General features: G+C 42.0%; 1 protein-coding gene across 2 annotated transcripts in view; it reads right to left on the bottom strand.

Annotated features, from left to right (window-relative positions):
- LOC129698312 (protein diaphanous homolog 3-like) overlaps positions 1–24,346 on the bottom strand; it is a 463,901-nt gene that overhangs the window by 349,607 nt on the left and 89,948 nt on the right. For both annotated transcript variants that reach the window (XM_055637392.1, XM_055637391.1), the window contains exons 6-9: positions 19,502–19,576; positions 19,339–19,408; positions 18,219–18,355; positions 4,108–4,213 (exon numbers count right to left, since the gene is read on the bottom strand). In XM_055637392.1, the coding sequence (XP_055493367.1) occupies positions 4,108–4,213; positions 18,219–18,355; positions 19,339–19,408; positions 19,502–19,576 (388 nt within the window). The remainder of the gene's footprint in view (positions 1–4,107; positions 4,214–18,218; positions 18,356–19,338; positions 19,409–19,501; positions 19,577–24,346) is intronic.

Below are 24,346 nucleotides of genomic sequence, written 5' to 3'. Positions count from 1 at the left end.
AATCTTTTGCAAGTCAGTTTAGATGGTTGGACTCTTTTTGTTCAAATGGTGTTGGTTTAATTCAGACTTTCTATGTAAATAGATTCAGAGCCATATATTACAAACCCTACAGCCCCCCCCCCCCCCCCCCCCCCCCCCCCCCCCTCCCCAAACAAATCTACGCTGGCGATCAATCATCCATTTACAGTAATCCCATATTTATCCCAATTCTATTATTATAGTCCTACAGCATAAAAATAAGACCCTTGACCCATCCTTCCATTCCAACCATCAAGCACCCATCTCAGGTGACACTTCATTGCAGTTATATGGTCAAATTACAAAAGCAATTTGCTAACTCAAGGCACCTTTTATTCTCACAGAGCCAGTCTGATTATTACCACAAGAGGTTTGACTGGAGCAAGACAGACACAAATTAACTACTGCATTGCCAACATTGCAAGAATTACTACACTTCAGAAGCGCTACATCAACTTGCTAAATCTATATTATTAAATGTCTGATCTTGACCGCTTTTGGCCCACTGTGCAGCGATTTCCGACAGAACGCCGCCACCTACGGCCGTCATTTTTTGCCACCTCGCTCAGATCCCCCCTCCCTCCAGCAGGGGCAGCATTGAGAATGGTGATTTATTTTAAAAAACATTAATATCTCTGATTTGTCATCGATGGGAAAAATCCTCCGCACCCGTAAGGCTGATGCGAGGTGACAAAAAATGACAAATCAGAGATATTAATGTTTTTTAAAAATCACCATTCTCAATGCTGCCCCTGGAGGGAGGGGGAGGGACTATAAAACCAGGAAGTGGTGTGCCTCACTCACTCTCTGCAAGATGGATGAAGCCATGGGTCACATCACTGAGCTCTGAATAACACTGAACAAATGTCTACACAACTGTGAGTACCCTTAATGTGGTTTGAAAATGAAAATATGGTTTGTTTGAAGTAAAATGGCACTGCCTGCAAATGGTTGTTTGGGTGCTTTGCCTTGTAGTTGAAAGGCACTACTTACTGCAAATGTTGGCATGAAGTTGAAAAGCACTACTTACTGCAAACGGTGGCTTGGGTGCTTTGCTTGAAGTTGAAAGGAACTATTTACTGCAAATGGTGGCTTAGGTGCTTTGGCATGAAGTTGAAAGGGACTACTTACTGCAAATGGTGGCATGAAGTTGAAATGCACTATTAACTGCAAATGGTGGCTTGGGAGCTTTGGCTTGAAGTTGAAAGGGACTACTTACTGCAAATGGTGGCATGAAGTTGACATGCACTATTTACTGCAAATGGTGGCTTGGGAGTTTTGGCTTGAAGTTGAAAGGCAATACTTACTGCAAATGGTGGCGGGTGCTTTGCTTCAAGATGAAAGGCACTACTTACTGCAAATGGTGGCTTGGGTGCTTTGGTTTGAGGTTGAAAGACACCACTTACTGCAAATTGTGGCTTGGATGCTCTGCTTGAAGTTGAAAAGCACTAACTGCAAATGGTGGCTTGGGTGCTTTGGCTTGAAGTTGAAAGGCACTACTTACTGCAAATGGTGACATGAAGTTGAAAGGCACTACTTACTGCAAATGGTGGCTTGGGTGCTTTGGCTTGAAGTTGAAATGCACTATTTACTGCAAATGGTGACTTGGGAGCTTTGGTTTTAAGTTCAAAAGGCACTACTTACTGCAAATGGTGGCTTGGGAACTTTTGCTTGAAGTTTAAAAAAAATCACCATTCTCTCTGCTGCCCCTGCTGGAGGGAGGGGGAGGGACTATAGAATCAGGAAGTAGTGTGCCTCACTCAGTCTCTGCAAGATGGATGAAGCCAATGGTCACATCTCTCTGGGCTCTGAATAACACTGAATAAATGTCTACACAACTGAGTACCCTTAATGTGGTTTTAAAATGAAAATATGGTTTGCTTGAAGTAAAAAGGCACTGCCAGCAAATGTTTTTTGGGTGCTTTGGCTTGAAATTGAAAGGCACTACTTACAGCAAATGGTGGCGGGTGCTTTGGCTTGAAGCTGAAAGGCACTGCAAATGGTGGCTTGGGTGCTTCGGCTTGAGGTTGAAAGGCACTACTTACTGCAAATGGTGGCTTGGGTGCTTTGCTTGAAATTGAAAGGCACTACTTACTGCAAATGGTGGCTTGGGTGCTTTTGCTTGAAGTTGAAAGGCACTACTTACTGCAAATGGTGACTTTGGTGCTTTGGCTTGAAGTTGAAAGGCACTACTTACGGCAAATGGTGGCTTGGGTGCTTTGGCTTAAAGTTGAAAGGCACTGCAAATGGTGGCTTGGGTGCTTTGGCTTGAAGTTGAAAGGCACTACTGCAAATGCACTTAATTCCTGTTTGCACTGTATATTGATTTTAGATAAAACGCTACACTTACGGCTGTGATTTTTGGCCATCTTACTCAGTCCCCTCTCCGCTGAGCAGGTGCAGAGAATTCTTCCCATCAATGAAAAATAAAAGTGTTATTAGTGTTTAAAAAATGCTGAGAATCTCTCTCCTGTCAATCACGCCCTGAAAGCCACACCTTTTCCGGTGGGAGGGGGAGGGGTTATAAAACCCGGAAGTGTGGGTGTGGCTCAGTCTCTGCATGATGGGGGAGGGAAAGTTCATGACTGTGAGGTGTGAATCAACTGAACACACTGAATGTCTACTGAACTGGGAGTTTGGTGTTTTGTGTGGTTTTATGGTGGTTTCACCCTGCATGAAATGGTATGAAGCTGCATTTGAATTTGGTGGCCTTGGACCCTGCTTGAAGTGGAATAAAACTGCACTGAATTTGGTGGCCTTGCACCCTGCTTGAAGTGGTTGGAAACTGCACTTGTATTTGGTGGCCTTGGATCCAGATTGAAGTGGTATGAAACTGCACTTGAATTCGGTGGCCTTGCACCCTGCTTGAAGTGGTTGGAAACTGCACTTCAATTCGGTGGCCTTGAACCCTGCTCATAGTGGTAAGAAACTGCACTTGAATTTGGTGGCCTTGCAACCTGCTTGAAATGGTAGGAGCATGGATTTGAATTTGGTGGACTTGCACCCTGCTTGAAATGAAATTTCAAGAAATAGGCATGAGTCAACTGCCAGCCCACCAGCCGTGAGTGAGCTGCCAGCAGATCAGGCTTGAGGGACTGAGCTGCCACCTCAAGAACCCATACCAGCACTCCAGAAAGCCCCCCCCCCCCCCCCCACAGGCCACCAATATTGGAATTGGTGGAGAGGTGGAATATTGCGTCGGGGAACCAGCCCTCCTGTGTGAACATGAGACCCAACGGGTCCCACTTAGTCTAGTGCTTTATAAAGTCCGAAGACTAATGTGAAAAAATATGCTTCATGTCTTTGGTCTTCCGTTCATAAGGTATGTATTTGTACATAATTGTGCCATTTTAAATTATTATTTGGCATAATGCAAATATTAACCATTGTTAGTTTAATATAGAAAATCTGAAAGCAAAATAAGGTCACAATTTGACAGGTGAGACAGAGGTTCAGGTGCACTTCCTCAAACCTCATCTACAGCATCCGTCCGGTGTTCCCGATGTGGCCTCCTGTACAACTCAATAACCGTTTCACTGAACACTTGCGCTCGATTTGTCATGGCCTACCAGATCTGCAGGTTCTAACCATTTTAACTCCCCTTGCCATTCCCATACTGACCTTTCTATCCTGGGCCTCCTCCATTGCCAGAGTAAAGCCACACACAAAATGGAGGAACAGCATCTCATATTCGGCTTGAGTAGCTTACAACCCAACAATATGAACATTGAATTCTCCAATTTCAGGTAACCTCTATCAACTACCCCCACCACCACTTGTTCACCCGCACACCCCTCTTTTCTTAACCCCACCCCACTGCCCTGTGCCCCACCTAGACTAGCATGTATTTCGCCGCTGAGTTACTCCAGCCTTTTGTGTCTATCTTCGTTTCTAACAATACGTATAATTAATTAAGTTTATCCTTTAAATGCTTTCAATGCTAAACCACATAATTAACAGTGAACATTCAATGTTTCGTTCAAAGTTCATACTATTTACATTTGTGAAGTGTAATTATTCAATATTGTAGCCTGAAAAATATTTAGTAATATATTTGCTATATCTTAATAAATGAATGGCTCAACAAACCTGCAGTTGCACTGGGGTACCATATAGACCTTCCACAATGGGGTAAAATCTTTCCCATTTTCTTAGTTCTCCTGCTGTTGTTATCGCTTCTAAAACTTTTTCAAGGCTAAAAGAAAATTCAAAATAGAAAGATAAATTGACTATAATCGTAAATCTCCACTGTATATATACTATTGACTTGTAATCTAATATGGAACCTTAGACAACTAGTGTTTTGTCCTTGCATAAAACAAAATGGATCCCCAATAGACTTCAGAACCTTCCACATGATATGATATATTTATTTTGAGCGATTTTTAAAAAAAAGAAAAGAAAAGATGAAAATGTATAAATAAAAGGAAAATGATATATACATATATATATATATATATACACATAAATACACACACACACATACATATACATGTACATATATACATACACACACATACACATAACATATATGTACATACATAAATTAAAAAATCAAAAGCCAATTTCAACATAATACACATTAGACACGTTTGAAAAGGGATAGGAAGAAGCCTATGCTTGTCAAGTCCTACCCCCATTCTTCACCATTAACAAATGCAAAATTCAATAAAATAAACTAAACAGACAATTCAAATAAAAATACTCCAATCAAGCTATTAAGAAAAAAAGAACAAAAAAAAGAAAAGAACAAAAAGAACAAGCACCATTAACATCTGTGAGATATACATTCTCCTTCCTCATTACTGTATTTTTCAAAGATACAGGTGCACAACCTTTTATCCGAAAGCCTTGGGACCAGACACTTTTCGTAATTCAGAATTTTTCGGCTTTCGGAATGGAAGATTTTTAGCGTAGATTTTAACGGCTGGCTCAGTGGTAGAGTGCTCAGCTCGTATCCGCAAGGTCGCGAGTTTGCGCCTCGATCCCGGCAGTTACTCGATCGCGAGTTTGAGTCTTCAATGTAGTTTTTTCTTGCAGAATAGGAGAGAATAGGGAGGGTTAGGCTGGGATCATTCTCTGCGAGATGATCTTAGTGCGGGAGACAAGTGTAGGAGAGGTGTACTGACTGTGTGGGCAGAACTTTGGAAGTGATTGCCCACCATTCTCAAAAGCCGCTGTGTCTCCCTGTCGCTCCAACTCCAGAGGAACCCGCTCCCCGATAAAGAGGAACCCGCTCCCCGATGGGCCGCTACGGCGACGTGGCAGTTCGCCCACAGCCCGAGCTGCGGCCCCTCATCCGCAACCTGAGTTGGAGCGGGGCTGGGCTAGAGTTGTTGCTGGCTGTGAGTCTCTGGGATCTCCGTGCTTGCAGTGGGCCTGGGGGTCGGTGTCCCGATGAGGGGGTGCAGCTCGGGCTGTGGGCGAACTGCCACTTGTCGCTGTAGCGGCGCATCGGGGAGCGGCTTCTGGTGGTCCTGACGTCTCTCAGCTGCTGTCCAGGGGGATGGCCGGAGACGTCAGGACCAACAAGAACCCGCTCCCCGATGCGCCGCTACAGCGACAAGTGGCAGTTCGCCCACAGCCCGAGCTGCGGCCCCTCATCCGCAACCCGGGTTCCTCTGGAGTTGGAGCGGGGCTGGGCTAGAGTTGCTGCTGGCTGTGAGTCTCTGCGATCTCCGTGCTTGCAGTCGGTGTCCCGTTGGTCCTGACGTCTCCGGTCACCCCCCTGGAATGGAGCTGAGACTGGGAACTGTACCGCCCTTGCCCCCTCCCTCTGCAACTGCAAACAACCCCACAGTTCCCAGTCTCAGCTCCTGTACAGGGGGGTGGCCGGAGACGTCACAGCCCGAGCCATCAGCTTCTGTCCCTACGGGGACAGCGGAGAGCATGTTCCTCTGGAGTTGGAACGGGGCTGGGCTGCTGCTGGCTGTGGGTCTCTGGGTTATCCGTGCTTGCCGTGGGCCTGGGGGTCGGTGTCCCGTTGGTCCTGACGTCTCCGGACAGTTTGCAGTTTTCCTTTGGAGTTGGAACGGGGCTGGGTTGCTGCTGGCTGTGGGTCTCTGGGATCTCCGTGCTTGCAGTGGGCCTGGGGGTCGGTGTCCCGTTGGTCCTGACGTCTCCGGTGACTGGCACTGACTACATAGACAGTGCAAAACGGTGCAATGCGTGGGGAGAGCTGGAGAGGGAGGGGAAGGGGTCACTCACATGGCTCTTTTTTGTAAGTGTGTGAAACTGAAGGGTGATTTGCTGTAAGGTGGTTTTTGTAGGTGTTGCCCCCATACTTCCACACAGTAATCTGAAATACGGGAAACCCAGCGTGAGGCAGCAGCAGATTGAATATACAGCCTCCCGCGCAATATACCTTCACCTTCTCTTTTATGAATGGGGATTTAGTTCCCCTTTCTTCGAGGACCGACCGGAGGTTCCGCTGTCACCTCTGCGGGCTGCCCTCGGTGAACGTTTTCAAGGATCTTTCTTCAAGGACTGAAAAAATGTCGCTATTCGAAGGTTTTCGTTATTTGGATCTTCGGATAAAAGGTTGTGCACCTGTATATCTTTTGTACATTATTTTTTAATTGCATTATATTCATACTTTGTTTGATCGTTTCGTCAAGACCATTCCATAAAACTACCCCACAAATGGAAATACACATAATTTTTAAATTGGTCCGAGCATAATGCTGTTCTTTCTAGTTTCCCTCTAAACATAACCCCCCTTTATCTTTACTTTTTGTGTGTTTACAGGTAGCAGTTTATTTTTTTTTATAAAATTTGTGCAGTCTTAAGTTTACCAGATCCTTAATCTTTGTTTAATTTTAAATGTATATTGGTGTGTTCATGATTCCTACAGTTTACTATACGAATAGCTCATTTTTTTAGTGTGCTTAGTGTTGTAAGGTCATTTTGTAGCTGTTGCCCCATACTTCCACACAGTAATCTAAATACGGTAACAAAAGTGAGCTGTACAGAAATTGTGCGCCCATTCACATGCCTTGCTTTCCCCATCAAATATTAGTGTACTTCTGTTCTCGCATGTTTTATATGGGGTTTCCAGCAGATTTTGTGATCAAGAATCACACCCAGAAATTTATTTTCATACACTCTTTCTATTTCAACATTATTTATCATTACTTTTACGTGTATTTATTTTGCATTTTCCAAACAGCATAAGTTTGGTTTTGTTTAAATTTAATGATAATTTATTCAAATCAAACCATGTTTTTAGTTTACTCATTTCTGCTGTGACCACTTCCAAAAGCTGCTGCAAATTGTCCCCATCACAGAAAATATTAGTGTCATCTGCAAATAACACAAATTTCAAGAGGTTTGACACCCTACATATATCATTAATATACAAAATAAGTCATTTGGGGCCCAAAATCGACCCCTGTGGGACTCCACAAGTTATTTCTAAGTATGTTGATTTGCAGTCCCCTATTTGCACAAACTGATGTATTTTACTTACGTAGCTTCTCATCCACTCTAGTACAACCCCTCTGATTCCATACATACATAAATTCCATACATCATAAATTTCAAAGGAGATAACCCACCAACTTGGATTGTAGGTGACCTTAAAAGTCACAGCCGAACTTCTTGGATGACTGGAGTGCTAATTCACTTCAAGGTCATAAGATCATAAGTGAGAGGAGTAGAATTAGGCAATTCGGCACATTCAATCATGGCTGATCTATTAACTCCCCCCTCTCCCCATTCTCCTGCCTTCTTCTCATAACCTCTGACACCTGTACTAATCAAGAAGCTATCTATCTCTGCCTTAAAAATATCCACTGACGGCCTCCACAGCCTTCTGTGGCAAAGAATTTCAGATTCACCACACTTTGACTAAAGAAATTTGTCCTCATCTCCTTCCTCAAAGAACGTTCTTTAATTGAGGCAATGACCTCTAGTCTTAGACTCTCCCACTTGTGGAAACATCCTCTCCAAATCTACTCTATCCAAGCCTTTCACTATTCTGTACTTTTCAATGAGATGGCCCCAGATTCTTCTAAACTCCAGCGAGTACAGGCCCAATGCCTACAAAAGCTCATCATAGGTTAATTTACTAATTCCTGGGATTATTCTTGTAAACCTCCTCTGAACCCTCTCCGGAGCCAGCACATCCTTTCTCAAATATGGTGCCTAAAATTGCTCCCAATATTCCAAATGTGGCTTAACAGCATCTTATGGAGCGTCATCACTACATCCCTGGTTTTCTATACAAGCCCTCTTGAAATAAATGCTAGCATTGAGTTTGTTTTCGCAATGGATATGCATTTTGGAGGCACTCTACAAATTCCCTTTCTTGGGGTCCGGTATCAACCTGATTATTGAAATCTCCCATGACCGCCGTAGCATTGCCTTTTTTACCTGCCAATTTTATCTCGTGATGTAACTTGTACCATATATCCTGGCTACTGTTTGGGGGCCTGTAAATAACTCACATTAGAGTATTTTTACCCTTATAATTTCTCAGCTCCATCCACAATGACTACATCTTCTGATCTTATGTCACCTCTGAGGCTGTGGCCAGAAAAGATAACTCTTGAATAAGAACAGTTTTGCTCTTTGTATTATGACTAAAATGGTAAAGTGAGAAAATGGGTATGAAGCATAGGTCATGGACTCTTTATTCATGGATTACAGCCTTAGCATTCATGTGGATGTAGTAGAGAAAGGAGTTTATGTACCACTAGCTCAGTCTATACCCACACACAAACCAGCACGACAAAAGAAAGTTACAATGTTTTGGAGGAGTTAGAAATAATTCTCTCATTTGCTGTACAAACCAGTCAAATTCAATAGGCACATTATTCAACAAATAGAAGAGGGACTATTCTCCTCTCTAAAGGGTCTTCAGTATACAAGTTTATCCTCTTGATGTCTATTCAAACCACAGCTGAGGAGCTGATTAATCTCCCATCAAGTTTCTTCTGATCCTTCCTTCCAGAATGGCGTCTCTGTTAACGAGATCATACAGACCAAACCTCCACCTAAAATGCCTAGTACTTGGTTTTACTATCTTCATCTTTGTGTCTGCAGGATAGCCTGCAAGAGATCAGCTGCAAAAAACAGAATTGCAGCATATGTGCACTGCATCATTGCAACTGAACAGACTAGATTAAACAGTCACACAAAGAGATATCTGATACAGTTAAGCTATAGCAAGACCAGGGTAAAAGGAAGCAAGTGTTCAAGCTCAATCTAAGAAGAAATGACATATGATACTACTCCAGCAAACAAACAAGGACCATCAAGAAAAATGGGTCAAGTCTGTTTAATTGTCATATGCACTGGGACTGGCACAATTAATTCTTACCTGCTGCAGCTTTACAAGCACATTAAATGCAACACCACAACAAATAAATAAATATGTTGTGGAATGGATGGATTGAGGCTGGGGAATTAGTGTGTGTTGGTAGGAGTAGGTAAAATTGTGAGGTGAGAGCACGGGGGATGTCAGAGGAGTTGAATGGGGGGGATCAGTACAGGATGGGGGGGGGGGGGGGGGGGGGGGGTCTGTACAGGATGGATAGGGCAGGAATGGATCAGCGCAGGATGAATGGGGGGGGAGGGGGTCAGTACAGTGTGGATCGGAGGGTCTGTGCAGGATGAATGGGTCTTATAACTACAGGATGAATGGGGGGGGATCACTACAGGATGAATAGGGTGGATTGCTACAGAATGAATGGGAGGTTTGCTACAGGATGAATGGGGGGGGGGGATCAGTGCAGGATGAATGGGAGGGGATCAGTGCAGGATGAATGGGGGGGGGATCAGTGCAGGATGAATGGGGGGGGGGATCAGTGCAGGATGAATGGGCTCAGTAAAAGATGAATGGGTAGATCACTACAGGGTGGATGGGGTGGATCACTACAGGATGAATGGGGGGGATCAGTGCAGGATGAATGGTGGGGATCAGTGCAGGATGAATGGTGGGGATCAGTGCAGGATGAATGGGAGGGAATCAGTAAAAGATGAATGGGGAGATCACTACAGGATGGATGGGGTGGGGGGGGTCAGTACAGGATAAATGAGGGGATCAGTACAGGATGAATGGAGGGATCAGTAAAAGATGAATGGGCTGATCACTGCAGGATGGATGGCCTGACCCACTGAGTTAATCCAGTTTTTTGTGTCTTTCTTCGGTATAACCCAGTATCTCCAGTGCCAAGCCGGGCAAAATGACTCGGCATTCAGGTTGCCCGGCGGTACTTTGAGTGGTCATTGGCACCCGGGCAACCGTTAATTTCGAGCCGTGATGATCTATATGTATTGTGTTACAGGCATGTTATACTGCTGAAAGTAAGAATTTAATTGTTCCATAGTCAATACATATGACATTTAAACACTCTCCTTATAATTAATTAGAATCAGAATCTATTTCCTTGATTTTTAACTTAGCAATGTTTCAAATGTCAAAAAGGGCAAGAATGGGATAATAAAACATATGCGAGGGACGGTCAAATGAACATTATAGAAACTATTGAAAATAAATACAATCTGATCACTCATTCAACCTGTCCAGGTTACCCTGCAACCTCCTAACATCCTCTTCACAGTTCACACTGCCACCAAGCTTTGTGGCATCCGCAACCTTGCTAGTGTTGCTCCTAATTCCCTCTTCCAAATCATTAATATATATGGTAAACAGTTGTGGCCCCAACGAGCGTTGCGGCACTCCACTCGACACTGTCTGCTATTCTGAAAAGGACCCGTTCACTCCTACTCCTTGCTTCCTGTCTGCCAACCAATTTTCTATCCGTCAATACCCTACCCCCAAATACCATGTGCTCTTATTTTAGTCATCCGTCTCCGGTGTGGGACCTGATCAAAGACTTTCTGAAACTATAGATACACTACATCCACTGGCTCCCCTTCATTCATTTTACTTGTCACATCCTCAAAAAATTCCAGTAGGTTAGTCAAGCATGATTTCCCTTTCATAAACCCATGTTGACTTGGACTAAGCCTTTCACTGCTATCCAAATGCTCCATTATTACCTATTTAATAATTGACTCCAGCATCTTTTCCACCACCAAAGTCAGGCTAACTGGTCTGTCATTCCCCGTTTACTCTCTCGCTCCTTTCTTGAAAAATGGGATAACATTAGCAATCGTCCAATCCACAGGAACTGATCCTGGATCTATTGAACATTGGAAAATGATCACCAATGTGTCCACTATTTCTAGAGCCACCTCCCTGAGGTCCCTCGGATGCAGACCATCCGACCCAGGGGATTTATCATCCTTCAGTCCCATTAGCCTACCCAATACTATTTCTCGCCTAATGAAAATTTCTTTCAGTTCCTCTACCCCCTTAGATCCTGTCCTCCAGTACATCTGGGAGATTGTTTGTGTCTTCCTTAGTGAAGACAGATCCGAAGTACCTGTTCAACTCTTCTGCCATTTCCTTGTTACCCATAATAATTTCACCTGTGTCTGCCTTCAAGGGACCCACATTTGACTTTGCTACTCTCTTTCCCTTAACATATCTAAAGAAGCTTTTACTGTCCTTCTTTATATTCCTAGCCAGCTTCCCCTCGAACTTCATCTTTTCAGCCTGTATTGCCCGTTTTGTTTCCATCTGTTGCCCTGTGAAAGTTTTTCAATCCTCTGGCTTCCGGCTACTCTTTGCTGAGTTATACATCTTTGCTTTCAGTTTTATTCTATCCCTAACTTCTCTTGTCCGCCACCATTGCCTCCTACTCCCCTTAGAATCTTTCTTCCTTTTTGGAATGAAATGATCCTGCGTCTTCTGGGTTATGCCCAGAAATTCCTGCCATTTCTATTCCACCATCATTCCTGCTAGGATCCCTTTCCAGTCTACCTTGGCCAGCTCCTCTCTAATGCCTTCATAGTCCCCATTGTTCAACTGCATCATTGACACTTCCGATTTAACCTTCTCCTTCTCAAATTGCAGATTAAAACTAAATCATATTATGAGCACTACCTCCTTTACCTCGGATTCTCTTATCAAATTTGGTTCATTGGACAACACTAAATCCAGAAATGCCTTTTCTCTGATCGGCTCCATTACAAGCTGCTCTAAGAATCCATCTCGGAGGCACTCTATAAACTCTCTTTCGTGGGGTCCTGAACCGACCTGATTTTCCCAGTCTACCTGCATATTGAAATACGCCATCACCACAGTGGCATCCTCTTCCCTTCCCCCACATAACTTCCTCCAGTTTCCCAATTCACAGTTCTTCAATGATTTTCCTCACCCACACACCTTGTCTTTTTATCTCTGGCCTTTGTCCAACCATTTGCTTAACAACCCCCGCCCTTCACCTCTGTTTATCGATTACCCGTCATGCTTTGACCTGCCCCTCCCCTCTTCCAAATGTCTTCCCCATCCCCAAAATCATCTGAAGACGTATCCTGACCCAAAATGTCACCCGTCCATGGTCCCCAGAGATGTTGCCTGACCCACAGAGTTACTCCATCATTTTGTATCTTTTTTGTAAACCAATACCTGCAGTTCCTTGTTTCTAGTGTCTAACTACACTTCTCATTTTCCACAATCCTCATCCTCCATCTGATCACTTAGTCCTTTTCCCAGGGTAAAGGATTCAAAAACTAGAGGGGGAGAGGGGAGAGATTTAAGTGGGATCTCAGGGGCAACTTTTTTCACTTGGAGGATAGTCTGAAATCAGTTGTAAGAGGAAGCTATAGAAATGGGTGCAATTGGACAAGTTTATGGTTGGGAATGATCTAGAGGCTGGGTACTGAGATTTAAAATGGCTTCAAACTCCAAGGGCATAACTGTACAAGCCGGAATGCATGGCCACAGCTCTGCACATAGGGTACCACAAATCTCGGTCATCATTTAATTAGAAAAACATTAATGCTCCTCAGAGACATGAAGATACAGAACCTGAAATACTATTGTATAAATCAGGTCAGAAGACACCATCCCTCCTCTTCTGCTTCCGTCATGGAATTGCTCTTGAAACCAGAAACTATTAAAATGTCCTCATTCGCTGTCTCAAGAGAAAATGAAACAAAGAACTTCTTCAAACCTTCACATTGTGAAAGTCTACCGGGATGAATCTTCAATTTCCAAATCAGGGTTGTTGTTTTTTTAATTAATTAATTTCTAATTTATACCTTGTCCAATGGAAAATATTCCATTATATCACTTGTCCATAATGTTATAGACAAAATGACTCATTTTATCCCATCCCAAGTAATTTTGTGACCAACTGTTACTCGTGTGTCTCTCACTGATTTTATTCAGTGCAGTTATATCATTGGGAATAATATAATCAAGGTGGTTTCTTAAAAAGATATTGACTGTTAATTATTTTAATATTTTTGATTAGGAACACCTGAACAAGAAACTTGGAAAGCAATTTTTATTTAAAGGAGGACTTGTTTCTTCCACCTCAATACGTTTTCAGTGCTCAGATTATAATTCATAACTAAAAGTTGAAATTAATATTCAGTAATGATGCAATACAAGCACACCCCCAAAAGTGTTCAAATGCTGTTCAAGCAACTTAATTTCATGAATTTGTTGGTTTCAAATTTCTCTCTGCTTTTGTGTACTGAGAAAAAGTATGTCAAACATAATATGTCATAATGTGAATACATCTATCACCATCACTGTCAAATTAATTCAATTTTTACAGAAAGTAAAAGCTGGAGTTAGAAATTGTGAAACTATTGGCAACAAGATAATGTCTTACCTGGTCCATGCATGTTAAAGGTTTCCAACATTAACACTACCTTAGCTATTCATAAGCAAAACTATTTTTCCTTCAATTTAAACCTATTCATCACAATTCATTTTGAACAGTTTATATTAGAGAAACATGATTTAAAAACAATGTGGAAATTGAAGATGATATTTATTTAAAAATAAAGATTAGCATCAGTGCTTAGCTCATTCAGAAGTATAATGGAGTATCACAACAGGCTTCATTCATTTCAATTTCTCTCTGTTGTGAAATTGCTACAATGCCAATTAAAGGAAGGTACACATATCTATACTGTTGATGCTAGAAATGTAAAATAACAGAAAATGCTGGGAGTGTTTGCAGCTCAGGTAATTCATAAGAAATGAAAGTATTGGATTGATTTAAGATGGAGGGAAAGAGAATGAAAGGGTAAAATATAAAAAAAGTTGGACTTGCATTGCAGAACAGATATGGAGATAGATTACCAAAAAATGCCAGTGCAATGGAGTTGTCTTGGTGGGTGAGATTAACTTCCTCAATATTGACTCCGACGTGCTCAGCTCCAAAGATTTAGTCTGTGCAGAAATTGTGAGATGTATCGAAGAGGGTTGTGTAGGACAGAACTGCAGATGCGGGTTTTACACAAAATGCTTGGGTAACTCACCAGGACAGGCAGCATCTCTGGATAGAAGAAATGGGTGACGTTTCGGATCAAGACCCTTCTTCATACCGAGGGTCAGGGGTGAGGGAAACGAGAGATATGGAAAGGTGAGGTGCGAAAATGAGAGGTCAAAGGGGGCGATGATCAAGGAAAATGTAGAATAGATCATTGTATCATTGTTAGCTAGGGGAAGGTGACAACGTTGCATACAAACAGTAACATTTAATCAGGAGGACAGTCAGACTGGTTGGAGAACTAGGTGGGGGAGGGATGGAGGGCAAAGCAAGCGTTACTTGAAGTTAGAGAAGTCAATATTCATGCCGCTGGGTGCATGCTGTTCCTCCGATTTGTATTGGGCCTCACTCTGACAGTGTAGGAGGGCCAGGACAGAAAAGTCAGTATGGAATTGGGATGGGGAGTTAAAGTGTTTAGCAACCGGGAGATCATGTAGGTCCAGGGGGACTGAGCAGAGGTATTCAACAAAATGATCGCCAAGCCAGAGCAGGCTCTTGAAACAGTATATGGATAGTCCAATCTGAGAAGGACATATGGGATCTTGCATGAGGAAATGAGCCTGGTCAGGTGACTGGTGTTATAGTGGAAGAGCATTTTTTGTTTTGAATAGGGAGAAGGCTGGACCTTTCGGAAATATACTAAATTGGAGTATGGCAAACTTCCACGTTATTTGGCAGAAGCTCAAGCAGGTACATAGGAAGCAGTTGTTAATGGGCAAGTCCCCATCTGACATGTGGGAGTCATTAAAAGGCCAAATGATCTGTTCAGAAGCAGTAAGTTCCAGTAAAGAGGAGGGATATGGATGGCAAAATAAGGAAACGGATGATCAAAGAGGTTGTACATTTGATCAAACAAAATAAAGGAAGTGCATGCAGGTTTTAAAAGGATGGAATCAGACATGGCTTTTGAGGAATATAAAAAAGAGAGAAACCTTACGTGGGCAACTAGAACAGCCAGAAGAGGTTGCAAAATGGCTTTGACTTGGTAGAATTAAAGAAAATCCAAACGCATTTTATCACTACATAAGAAACATGGTAATCAGGCCACCCATTCGTCACCCATTCCTTCTATCCAGCGATACTGCCTGTCCCGCTGAGTTACTCTAGTATTTTGTGTCTATCTTCAATGTAAACAAGCATCTGCAGTTCCTTCCTACGCACATCATATCTTATTAACTTGTTTGAAAAATGTTTGAGATTACAAAGATGATCGATGAGGAAAGGGCAGTGAATGGTGACTACGTGGATTTTAGTAAATCATTTGATAAAGTCCCCCATGATAAAAGATTACAGTGCACAGGATTAACAGTCACTCGGTCAAATGTATTCAGAACTGTTTTATTGATATAAGACAGAGCGTTGTTGTGGAAAGGCAACATTCAGGCTTGAGGTTTGGGACCAGTGAAGTTCTGCAGAGATCAGTGCTGGGATCACTGCAGTTTGTGATTATCCTTATCCTTCTAAATGACTTAGACTTAAAAATAGATGGGTTGGTTTGTAAATTTGCAGATGACATTAAGATTGCTGGGGTCGCAGACGGTGAGAATGCTGTCAAGGTGTACAATGGGATATAGATCAGCTCCAGTAATAGGGGGCGAAATGGCAGATGGAGTTTAATCCGAGAAAGTGTGAAGTGTTTCACTTTGGGAGGTCACATAAAAGAGGAAAACATACAAATAATGGCATGACTCCTAACGGCATTGATGGATTTTAGTGTACAAGTCTACAATTCCTGAAAGTGGCAACACAAAGTGGTAAAGAAGAACAGCGTGGTATGCTTGCTTTCGTAGGTCAAGGCATTGAGTATAAGAGCCTGGAAGTCACGGTACAGCTTTCTAGGACTTTAGTTAAGCATTTGGAGAATCGCATGTAGTTCTGATCACCCCATTACTTGAAAGATGGAGAGACTTTGGAGAGGGTGCAGAGGTAGTATACCAGAATGATGACTGGATTAGTGTATTAGCTATAGTCATACAACATAGAAACAGGCCCTTTGGCCCAATTTACCCACACTGATCAACTAGTCCCATCTATACTAGTCCCACCTGCGTGCATTTGGCCCTTATCCTTCTAAACTGATTGTATCCATATACCTGTCCAAATATTATTTTTAACATCATGACAGTACCTGTATCAAACAACCTCCTCTGGCAGCTCGTTCCATATACCTACCATCCTTTGTGTAAAAAAGCTGCCCCTCAGAGTTCCTATTCAATCTTTCCCCTCCTCTCTTTAAATTTGTCCTTTGGTTCTTGATTCCCCAACTCTGGGTAAATTCTCTCTTTCAGATCACCCCTCATCTTCCCGCGCTCAAAGGAATAAAGTCCTAGCCTGCTCAACCTCTCCCTATAGCTCTGGCACTCGAGTCCTGGAGATGTTGGACAGACTTCAATTGTTTTTGCTGGAACGCTGGAGGTTGTGCGGAGACCTGATACAAGTACCTAAAATTATAAGAAGCATAGATAGGGCCAACAGTCAGAACCTTTTTCCCAGTATAAAAAATCAAATACCAGAGGGCATAGCTTTAAGGTGAGTGGGACACAGATGAAAGATGAGCAAGGCAAGCGAGGTTGGCAAGTGCCTGGAACGCATTGCTGTGGGTGGTGCTGGAGGCAGATACAATAGTGGTATTTAAGAGACTTTCGGTTAAGCATGTGGATATGCAGGCAATGGAGAGATATGGATTATTCGCAGGTCGATAAGATTTGGAGACATAGTGCTGGAGTATCTTAATGTGCTGCTGATCCACAGAGTTACTCCAGTACTTTGTGTCATTTTGTGTATTCCAGCTGTAATGAGGCAACTGATAAGTCCCTTCATCAGCTAGAGTGCGGTTCTGACCTCTCATCCATCTCATTGGAGAGGTTTGAACCACCTTTAAATCAGACTTCAACGTTACATATTGCACTAAATGTTGGATTCTTTACCCTTAATCTGTGCACATCTTGATTGTATTTGTGTATAGTATTTCTTTGACTGGATCGCACGCAAACAAAAACTTTTCATTGTACCTCAGTTCAGGTGACAATGAAAAATTGAAATAAAACTAAACTAACTAGCATCTGCAGCTCCTTAGAACCAAGTTTCTAGATAAGAGCTGGTCTTGGCATCATGTTCGGCAGACATTGTGAGCTGAAGAACATTCCCGTGCTGTACTGTTCAATGTTCTATTGCATTCCAACAGTTTACTGCTCATGAAATACGTTTAAATTGTTCAACCCTGATCTCATTTGTTGTCTGTGTGGAGTTTCCCTATGAATCCATGGGCTTCCCTCAGGTGCTGCCTTTTGGTAACATATCAAAAAGGGGTACTTGGTTGGGTAAATGACCATACAATTACCCCAATTTTAAGTGGATGGTTGAAAAATCAAAGGTTCTTTATAGGCAAGCATAAAAGAAAAGTTTATAAAGCAATGTGAGTGAATGAGACTGCACTCAGAGCAGGTATGGACTTGATGGGCCAAATGGCCTCCCGCCATGTTGTGAGATAATATATCTTGAATATGGAATGCAGGCAACATAGCAGATGGCTTTCCAAATGTAAATTCATAATGTAAATATGAATAATCGTATTGCATAAAATAGGTTGAGGGGTAAATAATGAGAAGGATAAAGTATGAAAGATGAGAGATTATGCTCTAAAAGGGATGATGGTAAAAATAAACAAATCTAAAAGTGGTTTGATGCATACATTAATTGGATAAAATTATACACATTAAAAATACTAGAATTAACTAGAATTTATTCACTGGTTTAATGAAAATACATTAATGTATTCAAATGCTTCTTTCTGTGAATCTTACTCGGGCAGAAACAAAAGTGCCCACATAGACTTACATATTTTCTTCTCCAACAATACAGATTGCAGATAGGAGCTTGACTGCATCTGTCATCATAGTCGGCTGTTTGGGATCAATAACTCTGGCTAACAAGGATATACTTCGCTCTTCATCCAAGATTCTATCCAATCCATACTAAAATTAACAAGAGGGCAGATTTATTGCTCATCACTAATAAACATGTTCGTTTCAGAATTACTTTGTAAAATACAATTTATTCTAAATAAATGTGTATTTGTTTTCTCAGGCTGCTGGAAGTTACATTGTTCAGCTCAAGGTATCTGGTGATTTTGCAAAAGCATGACATTTATTTGGATAATCATACATACAAATAAATTTAAAAAATTAGAATATGTTCAATAAAACTTTAGGTATCGGCGGCGGCGGCAGCAGCAGCAGCAGCGGAGAACCTGACTCGGCCCCGAAGCTGTGGCGGAGGCAGCGGAGACCTGACTCGGCCTCTGAGCTGTGGCGAGGCAGCGACCACCCGCGGAGTTTGAACCGTCGCCTCGGCGCAGAGGGAGAACAAAGAGGGAAGAGCCAGAGACTTTAAGATTTTGCCTTCCACCACAGTGAGGTGTTTGGTGAACTCACTGTGGTGGATGTTAAATGTGTGTTGACTATGTGTTTTGTCATTTTTTTTTTAAATTATATGTATGACTGCAGGGAAACAGAATTTCGTTCAGACCGAAAGGTCTGAATGACAATAAACAAATCTAATCTAATCTATCATATCATGTTATCATTATATACTGCAAATTTCAATTAGAAACAAAAAGGATTTAACTTAACAGTTAAACTCAAAATCCCCCAAATCAAAACTGAACTCCATGTTCAACAATGGAGGGTGGGTGAGGAGAGGGTTGCAGGAGTTGAATGGGATTGGGAAATGTGAAATGGAAGGAAGGGGAAGAAGGAATTTCTCTATTCCTCTGTGTCTTTCAATGAACATCCATCATGAGAATTTTATACATCAGGTTAAAGAGTGTAATATAAAAATTAAAACCTTAATCGGCATAGCATTAATCTACAGTAAAGATCAGAAAATATAAGCTATTACCAGTAGAAAATCTAAAATTAGATCAAATTTCAGGGTAACGTGTAAATATTTCAGTTACCTTATTGTTCATGAATGCCCTCAAACACTGAATCACTTTATGTTGACTCTTGAAGTCACTTTTTTCCTTACTGTCGGAAGTAGAAAATGGAAATTCATTACAGCTCAGCAAGTAACGCGGACATTATCAGGCAAGAAAATATGGCATTAAAAACTGTCCTCACCACTTTTTATCAAGCAATTTCTCCAGGACATCCAAAAGCTGACCCAAACCTTCATTTCCAAAGCTTTCGACCCAACTATGGAAAAAATGAAAAACATTTTTGATGACTCTTTTAAAAAACATGAAAGTGGGAAAGGTTGAAATTAAATAAATCTCAGGACAAAATTGAAAAGTTTCAGACCAATTCAATTTGAACAGCAGATTTTAATTTCCACTTTATCAAACATTATTTAGAATGAAGTAAACCAAATGGGTATGACAATAATTTTCATCAAGTATGTGAGGTGCTTTAAACTAAATAACATCTTTGAAAACCATTTTTATTTTAAATCTTCAAATCAATAAACTTCAAATCAAAAAATCAATGCAAAATACCATATCTACTCTGTGGTAAAATTGTTTCAACCCAAAATAATTACAAGAAATTTACCTTCCTTAAAATGTGTAGTATTTTGTCACAAGAAATAAAGTTAAACTAAGGCCTTTATTAGAAGAATTATGTGCAAGTTAAATGCTTTAACAGGCAAATTTACTTCAGAAATACATCTTTTTTCTGGCAGAAATGTTTTGCAAATTTCACAAAATATCAAACTGATAGTATTTGATAGCACTGTGCAAAGTTACAAAATATGAATGTGGCACTCGAAGAAAGAAAGAAAATTTGGTTATGCACTCAAGTCGGATCTTATTTTAGTTCCACACTGGGATTCATTAAAACTATCCTGAATGATTCTTCCAGACGACATCTTTGAATTCCATTTTGTAAAATGTTTCACCAAACCCTCTGGGATGCAGAAGATAGTTAGTTGTAAGGAAAAGCTACGAGTCTTGCTTTTTAGTTTGAAAAGTTTATGCACTCCTGCATATTATTCACAATAAATGCAGATAATATAATGTGCTTATTTTCCAAAGAATAAGTTAAATGAGGAGACAAGGACTGCAGATGATGCTTTACAAAAAAGTGATGAGACAACTCAACACGTCAGGCAGCATCTCTGGAGAACATGGTTGGCGACATTTTGGGTCAGGACCATTCTTCAGACTGATTATGGAGGGGGGGGGGGGGGGGGGGCAGGAGCTGGAAGGGAGGAAGGGTTATACAGGAGGCATGGAGGGGGGGGGGGGGTACAGGCAGGATGAGGCTGGTCGGGGGGGGGCATACAGAAGGCATTGGAGGGGAGGGGAGGCAGGGACTTAATCGATGGGATTATGGAGGGGGGGGGGGGGGGTGGGGGGGGGAGGGGGGGGGGGGGGTAGGGGTGGGGGGGGGGGGGGGGGGAGGGGGGGGGGGGTATGTAGAGAGAAAGGCAGGTACAGGGGCTGAGTTGGAGGGGGGAAGCTGGAAGGAGGAAGGGTTAGGGTAGATACAGAGGGTGCAAGAAAGGCAAGGACCAGGGGAACTTAATCGATGTTCCATCTGGGGGAAGGGGTAGTGAGAACAGAACTACAGGACACATAAGAAAAGTTGGGTGAGGGATCCGTCTATGACAGCAGGGGGAGGGGGAAACTACCTTTCCTGAAGGATGAGGATATTTCAGATGTCCTAGAATGGCAAGCCTCATCTTGGGAGCAGATGCGGCAGAGACAGAGAAATTGATAGTGGGAGACGGCATCTTTGCAAGCGACAGGGTGGGAGGAAGTGTGGTCCAGATAACTTTGGATGTCGGTTGGTTTCAGGACATCAGTTGATAGTCTGTCCACAGTGATGGAGCCAGAGAGACCAAGAAAAGGGAAAAAGGTGTCAGAAAAAGGGCAAGTGAATTTGAAGGTAGGATGGAAGGTAGTGGCAAAAGCTAAGTAAACCATCGGGTCCTGCACGGGTGCAGGAGACACCCTGATGCAGTCATGATGTAGCAGCAAAAGAGATGAGGGATGGTGCCAGCATATGTTTGGAACAAGGACTGTTCACATAACTGACAATGGCCACACCTTAAGCTTGGAAAAGTGACAATAGTCAAAAGAAATGTTCGATAGGGTGAGGACAACTTCTGCCAGGCAGAGGAGTGCATTATCAGAGGTAAATTGATTGGGTTTCTGATCAAGAAAGAACCAGAGGACCTTGAGCCCTACCTGGTAGGAAATGGAGGTGTAAAGGGACTGGACGCCCATGGGGAAGATGAGACAATGGGAGCCCGGTAACTGAAAGTTATTGAAGAGGAGAAGGGCACATGAAGTGTCGTGAATGTAGGTTAAAAGGGAGTGGACAAGGGAGCTGGAACAGGCAAGACAAAATGGGTCTGCCAAGGCAATCCTGTTTGTGGATTTTGGGATGTAAATAGAACTGGGTAATGTGGGGTCGGGGACAAAAAAGATTGGAGGCTGTGGAGGGGAGATGGCCAGAAGCATCCACCACATATCTCCATTAGATGTCACCTCCTCACCTGCTGAAAACACAGAGCAGCACAGGCAGTATCTGTGGAAAAATGAAAGGAGTTATCTTCTGAGTCAAAGAAGCATTAACCCTGTTTCTCTTTCTATGGATACTTTCTAAGTGTGTGCAGTTCAGGTTTCATATATAGTTTGCTCCAATAGCACTTGAATATATTGCACTGCATATATTCATACAATATTCAAAAAACATTTTTCACACAGAGAATGATGATTCTCTGGAATTCTCTGCCACAGAAGGTAGTTGACGCCACTTCATTGGCTATATTTAAGAGGGAGTTAGATGTGGCCCTTGTGGCTAAAGGGATCAGGGGGTATGTAGAGAAGGCAGGTACAGGATACTGAGTTGGATGAGCCATGATAATATTGAATGGCAGGCTCGAAGGGCCGAATGGCCAACACCAGCACCTATTTTCTATGTTTCTATTTTCATTGTTTCTATAAGACGACCAACTTAATATAGGTAAATACTTTCTTATGCAAAGGAAGAGCCATGTTTCAGTTTGTTTCAATCTTGTTTCCGTTGCTTTCATTTGTTTAACTGATAATTGGTCAGAATTCAACATGAAACCAACTGCGTTCACCATTGGCCAAGCAGTGTATTCCCAACAAATATAAAGCAATGTCTTATGAAGATCCTTCCCGTATTCCTAAAAAAAGCTGCAATATGGCATCATTTCAAATCATTGTATTAAGTCCAGTAGCAGTAATACAGCAGCTAAACATATTAAAAAATTCTCATTGATGGCACACCAAGAATCAATAAACACCATCTGTAATTACATTTTTAAATGTTATGTAAACTTCTAAATTAAGATTGTAATTTGCAATCCCAGTAGAAGCTAAAATATCCGAACAAACATCTTACTGATATATAAGACAGTTCAAGTAATAACAAAAATAACCACAATTAATTGCTTGACTTAAAATTACATGACTTAACTTGGGAGTTAATCAGAGTCTAAATAACACAGTGAAATGACAATAGAATATTAGTTTTTGAATGACTGAAATGAAAACATGCTGACCTAAAAATTAAAACATAGCATTAAGGCATAGTGGTATAACTGACGGCTATAACTACAAGATACAGTCTGAAGAAGGGTCTCGACCCGAAACGTCACCCTTTCCTTCTCTCCAAATGCTGCCTGTCCCGCTGAGTTACTCCAGCATTTTGTGTCTACCTTCGATTTAAACCAGCATCTGCAGTTCTTTCCTGCACATTTGCTAGTTCCCAAGGAAATTCACCTCCATCACCATGGTCGGCCTACTTCCCACCCCAGAAAGACATTCGTCTAGTGGACGCTGTGGACAAACACCAGATGGCGTACACTGGCGCCTTTACTGCCATAACCCAAAACTTCAACAAGGTCAACTTGAAGAAATTGCTGCCAAACTACCACCAGCACGTATCCTGCAGCATCATCCGGTTCATATCCAACAGTGAAGTGCTTTACTTCTACCTTACAAGGAAATTCACATCCATTGCGACTGTAGTCTGCATCCCGCCCCAGCCAGAAGCCTGGCTATCTCAAAAGAAGTTGCATGTCATAGTCAACAAATACAAGATGACATACTAAAGCAGAGGATTTAGACAAGGTTAGTTTGAAGAAGTCACTTCAAAACCAGCATGTCTCCTGTCGTACAAGGGGATCAAATACTCATGACCATTGGTACTACACGAAAGATGCCTATTGCTCCATCCCTCACCCACACTTGGGGAAAGAAAAAATCAAACCAACTGACTGAGCTCTTTCCTGCATCGAGGCAGAAACTGGATAGTGCAGATTGTCAGGGAAGGCTAAGTTGTGACTTTGGGACTGTTTGTTTGGCATCGGTAGACCAGGCGATGTTCAAGGATTCAGCAACAAACCTGAACAAAGACACCACGTGGTTGTCAACTTCACAAGGAAATGTGTTGAGGAGTGCATTCCCACCAAAACCATACAAATGTTCTCGAACCTGAAGTCTCGAATGATCAAGGAGTCTGTAATCTACTGAGCACCTGATTTCAAGCATTCAAGTCTGGTAAAACAGGATGTAGTAGCCATTTAGCTTAACTCAGTATGTTATAATAATAATAACAACCAGTTACCTTTAATTTTATCTGCCTTTAATTATGTAGGTGGGATTTATACGTAGTCTGGGGCATGTTCGTGGTTAGGATTCTGGTGCAGAGGCCCAGAAGGTTTAGTTTAATTTAATTTGGGGAAGACTATGGGGAAAATATAGTTTTCGACCATGAACACGAGCATGATCACGACATGATCGCGATTACGATTAAAATTTATATATGCTGCAAGACGATGTACTTATACAAGAAGAAGTTTTAATGAGTTTCTTAACTGTTTTGTACTACTACAATAAAGAAACTATTAATCAAGAGACTGTTTCTGGAATACGTATCTTTCGACGGCTTTGAATGTCTCGTGGAGAGCTCGTGGAATGCGTAAGATTA

The sequence above is a fragment of the Leucoraja erinacea genome, chromosome 6 (genome assembly GCF_028641065.1).
Source record: "Leucoraja erinacea ecotype New England chromosome 6, Leri_hhj_1, whole genome shotgun sequence".
NCBI lineage: Eukaryota > Metazoa > Chordata > Chondrichthyes > Rajiformes > Rajidae > Leucoraja > Leucoraja erinaceus.
Note: the sequence above shows the minus strand (reverse complement) of the source record. Positions and strands in the feature narration are given on the sequence as shown.